The sequence below is a fragment of the Pavona decussata genome, unplaced genomic scaffold, assembly GCF_977016875.1.
Source record: "Pavona decussata unplaced genomic scaffold, jaPavDecu1.1 SCAFFOLD_107, whole genome shotgun sequence".
Taxonomy (NCBI): Eukaryota; Metazoa; Cnidaria; class Anthozoa; order Scleractinia; family Agariciidae; genus Pavona; species Pavona decussata.
In genome coordinates this window covers 1,210,703-1,229,070 of record NW_028145521.1, presented here as the reverse complement: position 1 = coordinate 1,229,070, position 18,368 = coordinate 1,210,703, and the positions used below count along the sequence as shown (strand labels likewise).

Below are 18,368 nucleotides of genomic sequence, written 5' to 3'. Positions count from 1 at the left end.
TTAAAATTACAATAATCCAAGACAGTATTTATCACATGTTGCGTGACAATGACAATGGCTCTACATTTCACGCTGAACATTGTGCCTTCCCTATTTTGTTGAACAGCCAAACAAACGAGTTGTAGTCGCGACGTTATCCCCTTCGCTTGCACAATTTCACACACATCGTAAACACTGAGGTGTTCCGAGGCTTTAGCTCTGCTTTTCCTTTTACCTTTTCCCTTTTGTTTGGCCTTCTTTTTTCGGGAAGTTATCGCCCGTTCTGTTCGCGGAACAGCATCCAAAAGATCTGGATGACCTCTGGAGTGTACGGCGTCCTTGTCCTGTTTAGTGATGTAACGATAAGCAGTGTAATAGGTGCTGTGGTTATCGCTGAAGTTCACTTGTATACCAAACTTCTCATCCAGATAGTTTAACAATCGTACTTTATACAAAGCACGCTACACTTTTAAAATTACAATTATCCAAGACAGTATTTATCACATGTTGCGTGACAATGACTATGGCTTTACATTTCACGCTGAACATTACTCGCTGATGTAAACAATTCTGTCGCAACAACAATAATTTGCTTTGAAATAAACGCTTTTGAGAAGAAAATGCTTTATTGTTATCTATCAATTCCACCCCTATTTAACACCAAAAAGGGGGGTTTACCTAGCTAGCCAACATTTCTCACCCGTATTACAATAAAAACTATGCAACCAAATTGAAGATATTTTTAGATCAGGGGTGAGAAATGTTGAAAAGTGTATTTAGAGAGTGCATTTTGCTCAGGATATCATTTTAGAGGGAGGACAAGATTGCATTGAAGGCATTTGGACGTTCTAAAGGCTAATAAGGTGCAAAAGAACATCATAAACTGGGTTTTGTGTGGTGAGAAATGTTGCTGAGAAATGTAAACAATACTTGGCGTCTGTGTCTATTTTAAGTAGTAACGCCATCGGCAGTGTTATCCAAGATAAATCTACTAAAACAATGGCCACAGGGGACTAACTGTCGCTGCTTCTCTAGTGGGATTTGACGCCAAAAGTGGAAAAAGCGCCACCTCACGTTCATCATTTCTGTGTTTGTGTGGTCAAGCGACCCTCCTTTTACTAAAACTATGGGAGCGTTTGAGGTTGCGAAAAATGGGGTGTCCCTGTTTAATTCCACATCATGGCTACTAATATTTTTCGGAGCAGGCAAATGAACGGTATCTCCCTCAAGAGCAAGTAAGAGATCTGCCCACAAAATTATCTTGGGGTGCCATCTAAAATCATTGAGATAAATAATCTCAGCATCCTCTGCCCCTATCCATTCAAATGACCCCGTGGCAGGGTTGCAAAAAGCTTCATAAATAACCTTTAACGGGGACAAGATAAAGGACTTTCCACAATTTGTCGGGCCATGAATGAAAACATTTTGATATTTTCCTCTACCCTTAGCTAAAGCGGTATGTACTGCACTACAAAATTCTACCCTCGTTATTCCTTGCGTCGCTAATAACTGCTCGGCTGCTGTTTGCCAGTTGCCATCACAACCAGCCGCACATTCACCCGCGCGTTCTTCTTCTAACAACTGAATTCGCGTTTTACCTGCACGGAGATAAAGGGCTTCAGCTTGCGAAAATTCGCGGGCAAGTGAAATAGCCTCATAAACGGCCTTATTTCCCCGATTTGCTATAAATTGGGCTAGAGAAGTTGTGCCTTCCCTATTTTGTTGAACAGCCAAACAAACGAGTTGTAGTCGCGACGTTATCCCCTTCGCTTGCACAATTTCACACACATCGTAAACACTGAGGTGTTCCGAGGCTTTAGCTCTGCTTTTCCTTTTACCTTTTCCCTTTTGTTTGGCCTTCTTTTTTCGGGAAGTTATCGCCTGTTCTGTTCGCGGAACAGCATCCAAAAGATCTGGATGACCTCTGGAGTGTACGGCGTCCTTGCCCTGTTTAGTGACGTAGCGATAAGCAGTGTAATAGGTGCTGTGGTTATCGCTGAAGTTCACTTGTATACCAAACTTCTCGTCCAGATAGTTTCTAACCTGGAGCCATCGTGCTCTTTTGGCAAGTTTAAGAGCCATATGGAAATGATACAAATTCATTTCATCGATGCTCTCACAATCGTTGCTATGAGCCTCAATGCAAACTGCCCACTGTACAACTCTAACTCCACAGCTATTCCAGGCCTCTACAACTGCCGAGGAAAACGTTTCTCGGGAAGGAAACTTCACCATGTCAGCACGACTATATGTAATAAGATAAACCGTCCTTTGCGCAGCATTTGCTAATGATTCCATACTTCCAACTGTACTCTGTGCAAAACTTAGGCATGCGCATATCTAATTAGCGTAATTATATAACCATCGCGATAACGTTTCTCTTCCAAAAAGTGCCATTTTAAGGAAATATTACTTTTTAACACACCTCCCAGCCACACAGAGCTTTAAGAAAACTGTCAACAGCAATTAGAAGTTGGAGTAGTGCCTCATAACGCTGAAACAGACTATTTTCTTAACAAAGTGAAATTCGGACAATCCTGGCCAAAAATTCGCGGGACAGTACACAAAATAGCATTGTAAGTGAACATTTTTATTCTGCGTATCTTAAACAAGTCTCCTAAGTTTTTATTAAGCTGCCTTTCCAATTGTAATAAAGCCCCCCTCCCCCCAAACAATGTTGAGAGCAACTGGAATCATTCGAACTGTAGATAAACACAGCATCGTATCAACCAATGGGGGAGGGGGGGAGTGGGAACAGTTCGTGATGACTTTTGCAACTTTTGGCCAGGATTGTAGGTCACCTGAACCCGAGTTCCGACGCCCTTTTCCAAAAACCAAGAGACGGCCAAAGTCAGAAATTTAGTCCAGCAGATGACAAAATCTGGTATTGCAACTCGCCGGTTGGCTCGAGCACGCTGGACAACATGTTGAAAAATATGAGCAGGCGAGCTGGCATAGAGCCCCTTCTAACCAACCACTGCCCCAGGGCGACAGCAGTTACAGTTCTGTCTTACCACAACCGCGAAACCAGACACATAAAATCTGTTACGGGAAACAGATCAGACCAGGCGGTCGAATCGTACAATGGTCGCCCATTCATAGAACAGCAGAAGAAGATGTCACACGTTCTCAGTGATTTTGTCTCAGCCGGAGCCTCTGAAGCTTCCCCATGCACTGGTATCTCTGCAGCTGAGAAAGAAAACGAATGCCATGGCCAGCAAGAACGGCAACCTCAAAGTGAAGGGACAGTTTTAGTCAAAAATCAGTTCGTAAATACCGAGGTTCGGCAAAGCGAGTGAGGAAGCTTTCTGCAGGTTTTCTTCAACTGTAATGTACAAGTTCACAACTATTACGGAGGCGGAGAATCAGGAGAATCTTCCTGAACTTTGAACACTATTCAGTAACCACTTGAAAGCTTCCGAAGCCGTCTTTTTTTCCTTGCATTTGAACGGTTGAATATTTCAAGGTTGATTTTCGTTAAAAGTTGACCACAGTTTGTCGTTTGTGTAGCTGTCAAATTTCATTCAGCTAATCCAGTGATGTAATAATCAGGTGATCACCGCGCGCGTGTGACCGGAAGTTGTATGCTCTTTTGACTGCTTTGTAAAATTCTTGAAATAAAAATCGGCAGCAAAAACCCGATTTGAGAATATACTAAAACAATTATTTCATTCGACCTTGTCGGATATGAAGTGATCATAACCAACTCGCGCTACGCGCTCGTTGGTTATTTATCACTTCATATCCAACGCGGTCTCATGGAATAATTGTTATGTATCGAACAAACGCGAGTGGCATAATTGTTTTATTAGAAGCATCAAAAAATATTGCCAGACCTTGCTGACTTCGCTTTGCCGGCAAGAACAACCAGAGGACAATTTAATGGTCGTATTTTTCGGGTATGGTGTCATGGCCGATAAGCCACAGATCAAATCCCTGGAATTGAATTACACAACGATCCAGTTGATATTCTATGGCCCCTTTATCAATGAAAACTCTCAGTGGAATTGCATTATTCAATGATACATTACATTTTGAAGGTAACGAATACAGTTTAATCTGCAATTACATTTATAACTGTCTAATAATTTAAGATGCTAGTATGACATTGCCAGCTTTCTTTATTCCTAACAAATTGCCCACCTTATTGGATCCACTCTTCAATTCTACAAAAGAGAGACAAATATAGAATCTTTTAATGCAGCTTTTTACAGACAATAGTTTTACTGACCAACTGGAGATTACTTTTACCACTGAGAAAACTAGTTTAACAAGAATAGTTTCAACAGCTGCCCTTTAGGACTGGGGCCTAGATACTTCTTCGATGATTATCCGGGACACTGAATTCCATCCAGTGTGGGCATCACCCAAGGGTAGGCCAATACACGTTCCTATCCATAACTGCACTGTTACCACGCCCTGTGGGATGTTTTCACAGTAGCCCTCAAATGATCGGTGATGATGCAGATTGGGACTCCCTGATGGCCAACCGTTGTACACAATAGCATCAATCGTCATTGGTCCACTGCATTCATTACCATTGAACTTGAAAAACCAGCGGTTGCACTTAGTACCAGAGTTATAAACTCTCATGTTTCCCTGGAATGAGACTTTCAGTGCTGTGTCAGATTGTAGCTTGTTAAAAGAGCAGTCCTGGAGAAAAGATCCAACAGCACATAATCGAGTTCTCGCTCATGTCACTGGTTGACAAAACACTTAAATTACAATCAAATTCAGTGTAACTGTGTTGTTAATCTAAATGTTATTGCAGCAATTTTTGCCCCTCGTTAGATCGCCAAATGGCTTGTCTATGTCTGAGTGCTAAACCGAGGGTCCAACATAGGTTTGGCGGGATGCGGGATGAGGCCTAAAATCGAGGCGGGATGTGGGATACGAGAAATTTTAAAGGCGGGATGCGGGATGAAAACAGAACGGCGAGACCGGGATATGCTTCGTTTCGTAGGCGGGATACGGGATAGGACGGGTATATGCGAGATCATAAGTTAGACCAAGTTTGCTCAAGTTACGAGTCACACGACCTCAGAGAGACATTGAAAAGTATTTATTTGTTTCATTAATGGCCTAGAAGAAACTGCACGTCAAAAGGCACAAAATAGGCCGATTGCGGTCACATGATTTTGACGATTTCCTAATCTTACATAGTTTGTTTGCTCGGGCTAACGCGTGACATGAGTTAATAATAGCCGGCCTCGACCAGGCAAAGGTCTCAAAGGTCGTCAAAGCACGATGGCAACACTGTTTACATCGACAACGCTGCTAACCTCTTAGCCTGCGAACACAGACGTATTTCCGGCTGTCGAGATTCTCTCCGCCGAAAAATGAGAGAATCTCGACAGCTGGAAATACGTCTGCGTTCGCAGGCTACTAACCTCTGTGTCCTCTGGCATTATAAACTGCGTTTCAATCTACAGTCGAACCTGTATTAAGCGATCACCCTCTATTAAGCGGTCAGTTGTCAAAGTCCCGAAAATTACTTCCCTTAATTACTGTAATTTTGACCTGTATTAAGCGGTCGCGGTCACCCTTTGCTAAGTCCCGACGAGCTGTTTCTATTGTCTTGACCTGTATTAAACGGCCACTTTGTAAAAGGAAACCACTCAAATACTACAGTAGTTCATACAAGTACAAATAGCACACCAGGTAATTGATTTCCTTGTTTGTTTTCACAAATCATTAAATCACCGATTCGAACATTACTGGTCAAAAGCAGAGGAGTCTTGTCATCATTGCGGATCGAATTCTTCTTTCATTAATTTCTGTTTAAGCCAGTTGCACGAGAAGTCATCCCAGGAACTTTCTCTGGCGTTAAGTAAACTGAAGACATACTTAGCGATATTAAACTACGGAAACCTAAACAACAGACATTGATATCTAATTATTTTTCTTCTTTAAAAGACAAGACTCAAAAGATTAGGAGAATGTCTTTTTCTAACGACCGGCTGTAATACCGGCCGCATCAACTTGACGTTTCTGTTTTGTTACTCCCTTTCTATGTTCTATTTTTCTCAAACCATGTTATTGTTGCAGTTACTATTAACCGAGTAAGTGATTTTTGAACGCTTTTATGCATAAGCTGTTTACTACGTAATATAAAATGGCATTTTCACCGTGTTCTGACCTGTATTTTGTACAACCTGTCTTAAGCGGTCACTTAGCCATTCCCCGAGGGTGACCGCTCTGAATACAGGTTCGACGGTATTATGAAAAGGGCAGAAGTGGAGACAAGTGTTAGAGAAGGGCTGCGCTACAGGACGCGTGTCGCCGGTTCTTCGTAAGGATTCAACTCCACACAAGAATCTTTAGGCTCAAATCTGATTGACTGTAATATCAACGCGAACGTACCTACACTGTACACAAAGTAAAACTACTTTGCTCGAAAAACGACAACACTCCCGCAATCACATGGTTAGCAGGTCCATGATGCAATGCGTTTAAGTCCCACGTGAACGGTGTCACGCCGTAACGCTATCTGAATCTGTAACACTCCCCCCTGTTGACCAGATTATCCACTACTGAGCTAACTATTTGTTCTGGTCAACACAATCCCTACATAACCGTAAGAAAACTACAACGATACGAAACTAAAGAGTTCCTTGGTTCAAAGTCATGTTAGCAAAGTTCGACACTGAATGTTCAATGTCAGGAGCTTGTCAGTGTTCCTTAGTTCAGATCCTCTAGCCACGTTTTTCTCCTACGGTCAGCTTCTACTGCTGCTGCTCGTCTTGGGCGGCTCTGTCTCGGCCCGGGCTGTTCAGGTCTGGCACAAGGGACTGATGAATCAGGAACAAATCTGGAGATTGCTGCGGGCTCAGCGACCTGGCATCGGATTTCCAAGGGGTAAAGGCGTTGCACTGGACGTCTGATTGTTGTGCATTTTCCTCCCTTGCTTTGGACTCGAACAACAGCTCCTCTGATAGCTCCATCAGCTCCTGCAATGAGATCTTCAACCTTGCCAACCCGCCATTTTCCTCTAGGTTGATCTTCGTCATGAACAACAACTACATCTCCAGTGGACACAGTTCTATCAGTGTTCCCCTCGGTGGCAGCATAACGATGAGAGTTTCGCAGTTCCACGAGATATTCTTCTCTCCATCTTTTCCAAAAGTGGTTCATAACATTGCTCAGATGCTGCATTCTTCTATCTAAATCTTGTGGCTGAATGTCTGGGTTGTAGTCCGGGGTTTCACTAGTATTGCTGTCAGGAACACTCATCAGACGCCGTCCACACAGTAAGTGCGATGGCGTGATCGGTTCTTCAAGGTCTTCGCTTGACACGTATGAAAGAGGTCTGCAGTTTAGTATCATCTCAACTTCCACAGCTACAGTCGACAATTCTTCATAGGTAAGTCTTGCTCCTCCGATAGTCTTCTTCAGACACCTCTTCACTGATCTCACAAGTCTCTCAAATATTCCACCCCACCAGGGTGCTTTCTCAAGGTTGAATGTCCACTTCATCTGTTCCTTGGCGAAGTGCTGCTTTACTCCTGGGTCATTCAACACCTTTGCGATTTCTCGTGCTGCAGGTTTAAAGGTACTACCATTGTCGGACACCACCAACGACGGTCGTCCACGTCGGGCGGTAAATCTTCTAAAGCTTCTCAAGAATGCGTCAGCCGTCAGACCTGGCACAAGATCCAAATGGATAGCTCTCGTGACACAACATGTGTAAAGGTAGATCCACACTTTCTGTTGAGGACTGTTGCAATTTGAATTCTTCACGTAGAGTGGACCGGCAAAGTCAAGTCCGACATAGGTAAACGGTGGCTCCTCCTTTACTCTGAACTCTGGGAGTGGCGGGGCCGGTGGAGCTTGGTAAGGTCCTCCTTCCAGTTTGCGGCATATGACACATTGATGCAATAGCTTTCTCACGAACTGCCTGCCTTGAACGATCCAGAACCTGTCTCTCAATTCAGTAAGGGTAGACTTGACACCACTATGCATGACTCGCTTGTGGCTGTCTCGTACAATGAGGGATGTGAGATAGTGGCTCTTGTCCAACAGGATAGGTTGCTTAATCGACGTGGGTAGCTGCGCATTGGCTAAACGTCCCATACATCTCATGATACCTTGTCCATCGACGAATAGGCCAAACTGCTGTTTCCAAATTTCAAACTTAGGATTCTTGCTCAGCGATCTCTGTATTTCCTTGATCCAGAGGGTTTCTGCTAATGCAATGTCTTGGCTAGTTAATTGTACTTGTGGTGGAACCTCCTTCCGCAACTTCGACTTCATAATGTTTGCAAACTTAAGAACTAGGGCAGTGACCCTTAATAGTCGCGGTAGTTCACTGTAATCTTCACATCTGATTATCTGGGCTATACCAACGGCCTCAGCCGCAACTAGTAGTGAAGACGAGGCTTCAATCTGCAACTTCTCCTTGTCTCCAACCTTCATTTCTTCTAGACATTCTTCTGGAAGCTGCGCACTATCAAACTCTTCTTCACTCGTTTCTTCATACTCGATGAGCCATTTTGGTCCGTCAATCCACAAGGCACACTCTGACATTTCTGAAGGGATCATTCCTCTTGACGGAACATCAGCTGCATTGTTCTTTCCACGGCAATGCTTCCACTTGGTTTCCGGAACAAGTTGTCGAATCTCGTTCACGCGGTGCTGGACGAATTGTTTCCACTCTCTTTCTTCACCTTTGATCCAACACAGTGTTACTCTTGAATCTGTCCAGCAGGTCATTTCCGCAATTCCCACTTCAGGCTCTAAGGCTTCACAGACGTGTGTAATCAGTCTTGCCAGTACTAAGGCGGCAAGAAGTTCTTATCTTGGGATTGACTTGTGTTTCACGGGTGCGACTCTGGACTTCGATGCAACGAACTTCAGGTAACTTCCATTGGTTGTTGTGATGTGCAGGTAAATTACTGCTGCGTAGGCTTTGCAGGATGCGTCACCGAACCCATGGAGGCTACAACTGACAATTCTTTCGGAGACGCCTTGGAAATAGCATCTTAGTAGTGTAAATGAACTCATGTTTTGCAAACCAGTTACTAGTTTCTGCCACCACTTCAATAACGCTCCTTCTAGGCGGTCGTCCCAACCAATCTTGCGCTTGCAGAGTTCTTGAAAGGACAACTTGAATTGCAGAATTACAGGTGACAGGAACCCCAGTGGATCATAGAACTTTGCTGCAATGCTGACGACGTTTCTCTTCGTCGGTTCAATGTCTCTTGAAAGGCTTGCTATCTCTTTCATTTCAAACACAAATGTATCATTCACATAGTTCCAGCGCACTCCAAGCACCTTCTGCGCTGTACTAGTTGTATCCTCTACAGCTCCAAGTGTGCTCTTGGCATAGGTCTTGTCTTCTTCGGTCACAACCTGTTCAGTGACGTCTTGAGATGATTGCATGCGTTCAGGTTCAACGATGTTCTCAGATGTGACTGGGTTTGACATTCTTGATTCATTGCATTGGATTCTCTCCCTTATGTTCAGCGGAGTTTGACACAAATTTTCTCAAGTTAAATCCTCCTTCAGCGAGTCTGACCTTGGACTTCAAGTAGAGTTCGTAGCCGGCGTCACTCTCAGGGGCTCCAGAACTCAAGTGATCCACATAAATGGCGCGAAGAAATCTTTCCACGAATTCTGGATCTTCATCCTTTTACCTCTCAATGTGATACTTCAAGGTCGCATTCAACAAGAAAGGACTAGAAGAAACTCCGAAGACCACTCTTGTGAATCTAAGTATCACAATCTCAGGGGAATTCTTCTGTACGTCGTCCACCCATAGGAATCGCAACACATCTCTGTCCTCCTTTGCGATGCCGACCATAAGGAACGCCTTTTCCACATCACCAGTCAGAGCTACTCGATTCGCTCGAAATCTCAGGAGTATGTCAAAAATGTTTTCTGCAAGGGGTGGTCCTGCGTACAGACAATCATTCAGTGATGCACCTTCAGTTCTGGCAGAAGCATTGTATACAACTCTGAGCTTAGTTGTCGCTTTGTCCCTCCGTATGACTGCATGGTGCGGGCTGTAGTGAATTTTGCCAACGTCCCCATCTTCAGGCTTCTCTACGATTTCGACTATGCCTTTGCTTAGCTGCTCTCTGATAACTGAATCATACTCTCTTAAGACCTCAGGATCTTGGCGTAGACGTTTGAGTAGGTTGGTCAACCGCTTCACACTCAGATCATAATTGTCCGGGAGGATTGGATGCGGTGTCTTCCATGGCAGATGGACTTCGTGCCTCTGATTCTCGAAGGATATCTTCTCCTCAAACTCTTCATACAAGGATTTCGGCTTTATGCCTAGTGACTCCAGTTCCCAGAATGTTCTTAGGTTTCCGTCAAGACTTTCATTCGTAACATCAATAGGCTTCACTGCACTCTTTAGAACATGCGTTGTCACGAAGTTGTTCTGCTGCCTCTCATCTTGTGTTGCTCCATTAACTGGGCCTGACAAAACCCATCCAAGCTTAGTGTGAATTGCCGTTGGGCCATCCTCCCCCCGTATCACTCTTCCAGAGACAAGATTCCAATAGTGGTCTGATCCGACAAGGATGTCCACAGCAACATCATTATCACCGGTACAGTGGTCAGCAAGATTGAGACCTTTAAGATGGGCGTACGTGTTGCCGGCCTTTGCAACGTACTGTCTCTGTAGGGGATCACATATGAGTGGTACCACGAAGGCAGACAGCTGAACTTCCTCACCATTCTCAGCAGCAACACAAAGTTGAACAACGTCTACAGATTGGGTGTGTTCATCCGATGATCCAAAGGTTTTAATTGCAATTGTCTGTTTCCTTTCAGTTGGCAAGTTCAGTTGTTCCCTCACTCTTGTTGTCACGTAAGACCTCTGACTACCGCTGTCTAGGATAAGTCTGGCTACGCACTGTCCTGGTTGACCAGGCTTCGAGACTACTGCCGTAGCTGTCTGGAGAAGAATGGGCGTTGATGTTCCAACATACAATGCTGTAGGATTCTCATTTGTATCGTTTGGCACTCTCCAAGAGGTCTGCTCATGGTTGGCAGTCGGAGGGGCATTTTTAACAGAGTGGGCCCCAGTTCCTTCATTGATACCAGAGGTACAAATACTGACGTGGTGACGACCACTACACTTACAACACTTGATATTCGAAGGACAATTGCGACTAATGTGACCTCTTCTTAGACAGACGAAACATCTTCCATGCTTTTTCAGAATCTCCTTTCGGGCAGCAACATTGGTCACAGTAGTGCAGGAGTTAGAGGCATGATTCATCCTGCAATAGGTGCAAGTGGGTCCTGTGGCTTTCGTGAGAAGTGCTGTAGTGGTGGGCTTCATCCTGGGTTGGTCTCTTTTGAACGATTTTACTTCACTTGTCGATTGAGGAACGTCACGAACAGCTGCGCGTTCCCTGGCCTCCAATTCATTCTCAAACACATGCAAAATCCGATCTAGCTGCCACTCCTCATCCTTCACTTCTCTGCTGATGACTAGACGCAAGTCGCTTGGGAGCTTGTTCATGATAATGGAGGAAAGAAGGGTTCCATATGAGTCTGAAGGGACCCCCAACGATTTTAGACTTCTGACATGCGCCTCTAAGGTATCATGAAGGTGTCTCAGCTTATCAATGTTTTGGCTTGAATTGACCGGGTTAATACTGAGAAGAATGTCCATGTGTCTGCTTATGATTTGTTGCTTATTGCCAAATCTCTTCTTTAAAATGGCAACAGCTTCTTCGTAGTTGGTGGCAGTAAGGGACAATCCAGAAATGGCATCACTGGCTGGTTTCATAAGGAGTGAATTCAGGTAATTGAATTTATCAATAGCCGCTAGCTTCATATTGTTGTGGATTGATGACTCGAATGCATCCCAGAAGGTGGGCCAGTTACTTATCTCCCCATCAAATTTCTTCAAATCGAGTTTAGGTAATTTAACTTGGGAGGCAGAAGGTGATGGTGTACATGAATTTGCAGTAGGATTTGGAGATTCAACAGTGACATTTGAGGGTTCAGAATTACCAGAAGCACTTGCAGTAGGATTAGGAGATTCAACAGTGACATTTGAGGGTTCAGAATTACCAGAAGCAACTTCCGTAGATACAGAAATGTGAGGGCTTACCGGTGTCTCGTATTGTTCTGGTGTGTCCATGTTCTTCGCGGGGGGTCTAAATGTTTCCAGAAAATTATCGATTCTTGATATGCTGAGCTGTATTAATTCGCTTACGAGATCTGCTTCTCGAATCTCGTTCTCAATTTCTTCGTCTTCCATGATCGACAGGATGTCTTCGTCTAGACCTTTCAGAGTTTCCGATTTAGAACGAAGTGATTCTTTTTGCTAGCGAAGCTTCGACACGCGTAGAGCTTGCTTGCTCTGATCCAATTCATCGCTGATCGGGACATCCAATTGCTCATTGACTGTATAGGCGATTCGTTTCACGGTTGTTCGATGTCCTTCACGAGTTGCTTTCTTCCTTGCAAGGTTTTTGACTTTTGGTGGCATCGCTCAATGACTTCAGTCAAAACAAAGATCGAAGAATCCACAGTGTGCAGCGTAAAAACAAGTATTATCGGCTCCGGCTCGAAGTGACCATGTAAGAGAAGGGCTGCGCTACAGGACGCGTGTCGCCGGTTCTTCGTAAGGATTCAACTCCACACAAGGATCTTTAGGCTCAAATCTGATTGACTGTAATATCAACTCGAACGTACCTACACTGTACACAAAGTAAAACTACTTTGCTCGAAAAACGACAACACTCCCGCAATCACATGGTTAGCAGGTCCATGATGCAATGCGTTTAAGTCCCACGTGAACGGTGTCACGCCGTAACGCTATCTGAATCTGTAACAACAAGCATGTTAAAATGGGGTTGACAGACGTGCACGACTCCCACTGTGTGTCCGTTGTGTTGATAAAAGCCTTTTCAGTTTTGCCTTAACAAGCATGTCTTTAAGTGATTTTCCTTTTGTATAAGGGATTCTTCCATTAGATCAAAATGTGACAACAGCTCACAACCGCTCTGCTTAATGGTGTTTGTCTTGATTGTGAGGCAGGTGAGGGGGAATTCTCAAATATACTCAATGGAGGGTTTCTTACTGATCACTCTGAGCAGAGAGGATTGGGATTTGATATGCCATTGTGTATGCTAGCTCTGTGGCATTTGTTAAGGCTTATCGACTTGGATTGACTTCAAGATTTCAGGTAGCGCTAAATAAATGTTGTCTGTGAAGATACAGGATCCGTAGATTTCTTAAACCGTAAATTAATGCTTATACTATTGTATTGCAGATAATTGTTTGTTTATCACGGATATGAGTGTCCAACATTGTTGTCACTCGCTTTCGAGAGCTATAGCTTTGTGGTAACGCTGTCTTTTAGCTCTCTGAGTTGCTTCTAATCTGAAAAACAGCTGTTGTGTTCTTTAGAGCTGACGTGTACCTCCATTATTTTGTGGCTTAGCTCACATCCGCAGCAGATATTTAAAGCTAGGACAGACTGTCTTGTGAGTGTCTAGGACATGCTAGTGACGGAAATTTCTTCTGGCGAGTGTCTAATGTTGTTTCTCACGCAAGACTGCATTTTCGATTCTCTTGGAATCTCAGTTGCTGTGTATCTCGTGGACACGGGCAACGCTCAAATGTTTTAGCCGTAATTATATCGCTCTATAGTGGATCAATAATGCGCCCCTGTTTTGCTATTGGTCCAGAGCTTCGGACCAATGAGGTTAGAGCACTGCAAAGCTCGATCCGCCGAGATCAGTTGTGTTTCTTTTGAAGGCTTTTTCGTCAGTACAAATACTACATCAACGCGCCCCAACAATTTATTAGCAAACACGGGGGACTTTAGAGACTAACAACAAAGCTAGGATTCTTCAGAACCTCCTCAACCCGCCGCTCAAGTGAATTGACGTAAGTGTGTATCTTTTCATTAACGTTTAAAATAAATATTAGTAACCCAGGAAAAATATGTCCAGAAAAAGAGTGACCACTTAGTTCAATCCTCAGTAAGCGGAATTTTCGCGTTTGCGTCTCAGTATAAACACACCGAGGAACAACCCGTTTTGTGATCGTTTGTGCAGTAAGTCTTTGCCTTTCTCCATAATGAGAGAACATTATGAATACTGTAAAAGCTATAAATTGTCTATCAGTTGAAATTTAGCGGTGAGCTAGAGCAACATGGGTTTGGAAAGGCGGGATCGGGATGAAAATTTTCATGGTGGCGGGATGGCGGGATGGAATGAATTATTGCGGCGGGATGCGGGATTGAAAAAGCCTATGTTGGACCCTCTAAACCATTTCTCTTGACACAATAATTTGTAACGCTGAACGTTTCAAAAAATTAATTCACATCTGCACACATCACAATCTGTCTCAAACTAAACCTCTCAGCCGGTTATGCCACCCACTAGAGGCAGAAAGAGATTTGAATTGAATTTTCGGACCACAGAAGGCCCAAGCTTTGCGTCACTAGAGAGAGTGAAATAATTACGGGTGGGTCATTGACCATTGAGTGCAAGCGATATTGGTTTACAGACAACCGTCTGGAATGTAATGTTCTAGCTTGTTATAAGACTTTGCATGGGGAATAAAATATTGTCGATTCCGAACTTTAAATACTTACCCCATCCTCACAGCGGCATCTCCGCCACCTCCATTTTCCCGTGCGAAAGAAAACTCAAATCAACACTAAGGCACAATAAGGATAGAGACAGTGAAAACATGCAATAACCAGCAATAAGCGTAGATCTAAAATGTATTTCGCAACAATCAATCCGTTGTTGCTTGTAATAGCTCATTTCCAGCGACTGTTAACACTATAACATCAAAAGAATATATTTTTTCAACTCAACTGAGGTACGTTTTCCAACAAGGCTAATATCTCGTGCCTTTGCGGCCAGTTTGCTCGTTTCGGAGTTTAATCACGCTCATTTTCGACTGATCTCTTCACCTCTCCGATAAAATTTTGGAGCTCGCTGAAAACCCCGCAGGATAAAACTCAAATTTTATTGTCTTCTGATTTTCCGTCGTGTCACCTTGCAATAGATATCTAACAGGACGGGAGAGGAGGACGACGGCTTACCGGAAGTGAAATTATACCACTTGACCGAACTGCGCATGCGACAGAGCTTGCATTATCCCGTCCTGCTCTCGCCTCGGACGTGAGAACGGATGTTTTGCCGTCGTGTGTAGAACGTGAGTAAATTTTGGATCTTTTTCCATCCTGAATGTATTTGTTGGTTCAAAATTTAAGTTCTCTGTTAGATAGGTGATATCTGTTTCTATTGAAGCCAGATTGCAGACGACTAATCGGCTCAGTTTTGTAATTTATTTCACTAGTAAGAGTTGTATTTCCATAGGGGGCCCACACAATGTGTCTATGTAGCCGATTGTTATTATATAGTAAATGCACTGGATTTACCGTTTGCTTCACCTATAGCGATATATCGCTAACTATGTATATAAATCAATGATAAATAAACGTTGAATTACCTTATCTGTGGTACATAGTCGGCCTTTTACCTCAAAAGCGGTTTTTTGAACGATTTTGAAGGAGTCTGAGTTCGCCGTTGACTGTTCATATATAAGAAGGAGAAGGGAGGAATCCTTGTTTTGAAAGGATTCCAGCGCCGGAGCGATTTTTCCCCCCAAAAATGCATTGCTCCGCTTTCAAACTTCACAGCATAAAGGTCAAAAGATTTTCGATTCTTCTCGTACCTTCCAATCGAAAATCCATCCAAACGGCCCGGAGCTACTCCTCGAAGAAAATCAAAATCCCACAGTATTCGAGCGACTGGAATGCGTAGCAAAATTCATACGTGCCAGCCCAAACCGTCACGCTGATTGCCCCTTTCTGATTGGACAATTGTCTGACAATAAACTGATAAACTTCCCATACATTTGTCTGTTAGCGAACCAGACGTCAACCGCTCTAAAAATAGCTCGCGGGAAAAAAATACAGGAAAATGTATGGAAAGTTCAAAACACGACTGGACGCTTTCTGGCACAGCTACATCCCTCCAATTTATTTCTTAAAATCCTTTTCCTAGTGCCAAAAGTTTCCAATTCGTGAATTTTTCAGAAGCGATGTTTTATGAAAATTATTTGACATCGGATTTCCATACAAACACTGTTATTTCGAGCCTGTTTGCCTACTCGTCAAAATGGCGTCGAAAACCGTGATAAGGCCTATTAAGTGCATTTACTATATAATAGCAATCGGTTACACAGACACATTGTGTGGGCCCCCTATGGTATTTCGTGCCTCCTCATGTGCTCGATGTGGAAATTCCCGCTAAAAAGCAAGACGGCAATATGTATAGCTTTAACCTCATACTTAGGGGTGTCAGTAAAACGCGGGGTCGGGGTCGGGGTCGGGGTTGGGGTCGGGGTTGGGGTCATTTTTTTCCTTTTTTTTTTTCTCTTTCAACATCACAGGTCATTTGTGGGTCAAATAAGGATTAAAGCCAATATAAAAAAGTTAAGTCTCTAAAGCTTACTACCTTAGGATACGTCATCGGTGACAACACTCGATGCAGTTCCGTATTCTGGCGGACATTGGTTCCGTGAATTGACTACCTTTTATTCCTCTAAGAAAAGAAATGAGGCAAAAAATACATTTAGGAGACAATATATTTCCCTGAACTAACAAATTCTTGAACTAGAATGTGCATTGTTGTGTAGTCATTTACTACTTAAGTGAAGAGACACACACTCTTCCATTGCTTTCTATGTAATCCTCTTTATTCACTAAGCAATTATCTATATTGGAGTACAATCATTATTCTACTTCAACTCAGTAACAGTACTTTCACATCATGCTGTAGCATGTAGTAGTTTCACATAAGGTAACAGTAACACATGTCCTTGTTACTATAGTAATCAATACACTACATCCTTCCCGGGCAATGTTCAAGGAATGAGCAAAGAGTACAACTAGAGAATTATTTAATCACTGAATCAATAATAACCGAAATTATTGTGATCTTTGGTTGACTTAGCTACTCGTCCTGACTTAGTGGTAACGACGTCCTCGTTCTGAGTGGCTTGCTTGTCAACATGACCAGAAGGCTTAGTGTTGTCACAAGCGTCAGAAGCTGTCGCACCGGACTCAGTAGAGTCGTTGGACTCTTTAGTTTCAGTACCAACTTCTTGTTCAACAAGATCAGTAACATACTCACTAGGCGCATGCTTTAGGTACTTTGCATTACGAACTAGCGTGGTACCCGTGTCGACGTTGACTAGACTGAACGTATCTCTCGCTTTGGTCTCAATGATTACGTGCTTAGCCAACGAGAATTTCGAGTCTAATTTGTTCGGCTTCATGTTCGCACAATGCACGATGTCACCAACCTTGAAATTGTGCGGAGCTGCATGTTGCTTGGCGTCGTGATATTCCTTCAAACGAGCTTGATACAAATTGCATTTGGACCGATGCTCGTGATCGATTGCCGATGCTGCTGTATTTGAGAGAGACTCAATGTGCGGTACTTTCGTACGAATTTCGTGATTGAACAACAGCATGGAAGGCGACTTTCCACTAACTGGATGCGGAGTTGCTCGGTAGAGCATGAGAATTTTAGGTAACTCCTCTTGCCAGGACTTACCTTCGGAGATCGCCGCTCGGAAATTTTTCTTAAGATGTCGATGAAATCTCTCTAACTTTCCGTTGCTTCGCGCATAGTACGGTGACACACGAATGTGCTTGATCCCGCACGATTTAAGGAACACTTCGAATTCTTCGCTTACAAATTGTTTTCCGTTGTCAGAAACGATTTCTTCTGGAAACCCAAATCTAGCAAATATATCACTCAATGCTTTGATGACCTCGCGTGAAGTGATTTCTTTCAAAATATACGCTTCCGGATAGGACGAATAGTAATCGATATAGGTCAATATGAATTTGCCATCCATCGGACCAACGAGATCCACTGCACTTTTCACCCAAGGACCACGAGGTAAAGGTATCGGCTGAAGCGGAGTATACTTATTCAAAGGCTGATTCACCACGCAAGCTTGACAATTTTTGATCATTGACTCTGCTGCTTCGTCCATGCCGGGCCAGAAAAAACGCGTTCTGAGAAATTGTTTTGTCTTAACAATTCCTTGATGAGTTTCATGCGCTAATTTCAGAATTTGCTTTTGCAACGACTGTGGAACAACAATTCGGTTCCCTCTAAGAATGACTCCTTCAAAAATAGATCACTCTTCCTTGACCCTATTGTATGGCTTGAGGTCATGCGACCATTTTCCGCTTTGAATTTGCATAAGTAATTTGGACAGCGTGACATCTTTGCTGGTCTCGGATCTTATGTCAGAAAAAGTGACAGCTTGAAGGTCTAACATGTTTGATGCGTAAACAAACTGCACATAATTTTCGCAAACGAAACCAGTGTCCGAAAGATCATCTTGCATGGATGGCAAGCGCGACAGCG

At 43.4% G+C, this 18,368-nt stretch overlaps 3 protein-coding genes across 3 annotated transcripts in view; all 3 read right to left on the bottom strand.

Moving 5' to 3' along the window:
* LOC146471041 (uncharacterized) overlaps nt 1-18,368 on the bottom strand; it is a 56,492-nt gene that overhangs the window by 23,312 nt on the left and 14,812 nt on the right. The window lies entirely within an intron of this gene.
* The window catches only part of LOC146471038 (uncharacterized), a 73,444-nt gene continuing 59,077 nt past the window's right edge, over nt 4,002-18,368 (bottom strand). Inside the window, exon 4 of the transcript XR_014866895.1 lies at nt 4,002-4,122. The gene's annotated coding sequence lies outside the window, so the exon portion shown is untranslated. The remainder of the gene's footprint in view (nt 4,123-18,368) is intronic.
* LOC146471042 (uncharacterized) overlaps nt 4,250-18,368 on the bottom strand; it is a 28,894-nt gene continuing 14,775 nt past the window's right edge. Inside the window, exon 3 of the mRNA XM_085121325.1 lies at nt 4,250-4,632. Within this exon, the coding sequence (XP_084977451.1) occupies nt 4,276-4,632 (357 nt within the window). The 3' untranslated portion in view covers nt 4,250-4,275. The remainder of the gene's footprint in view (nt 4,633-18,368) is intronic.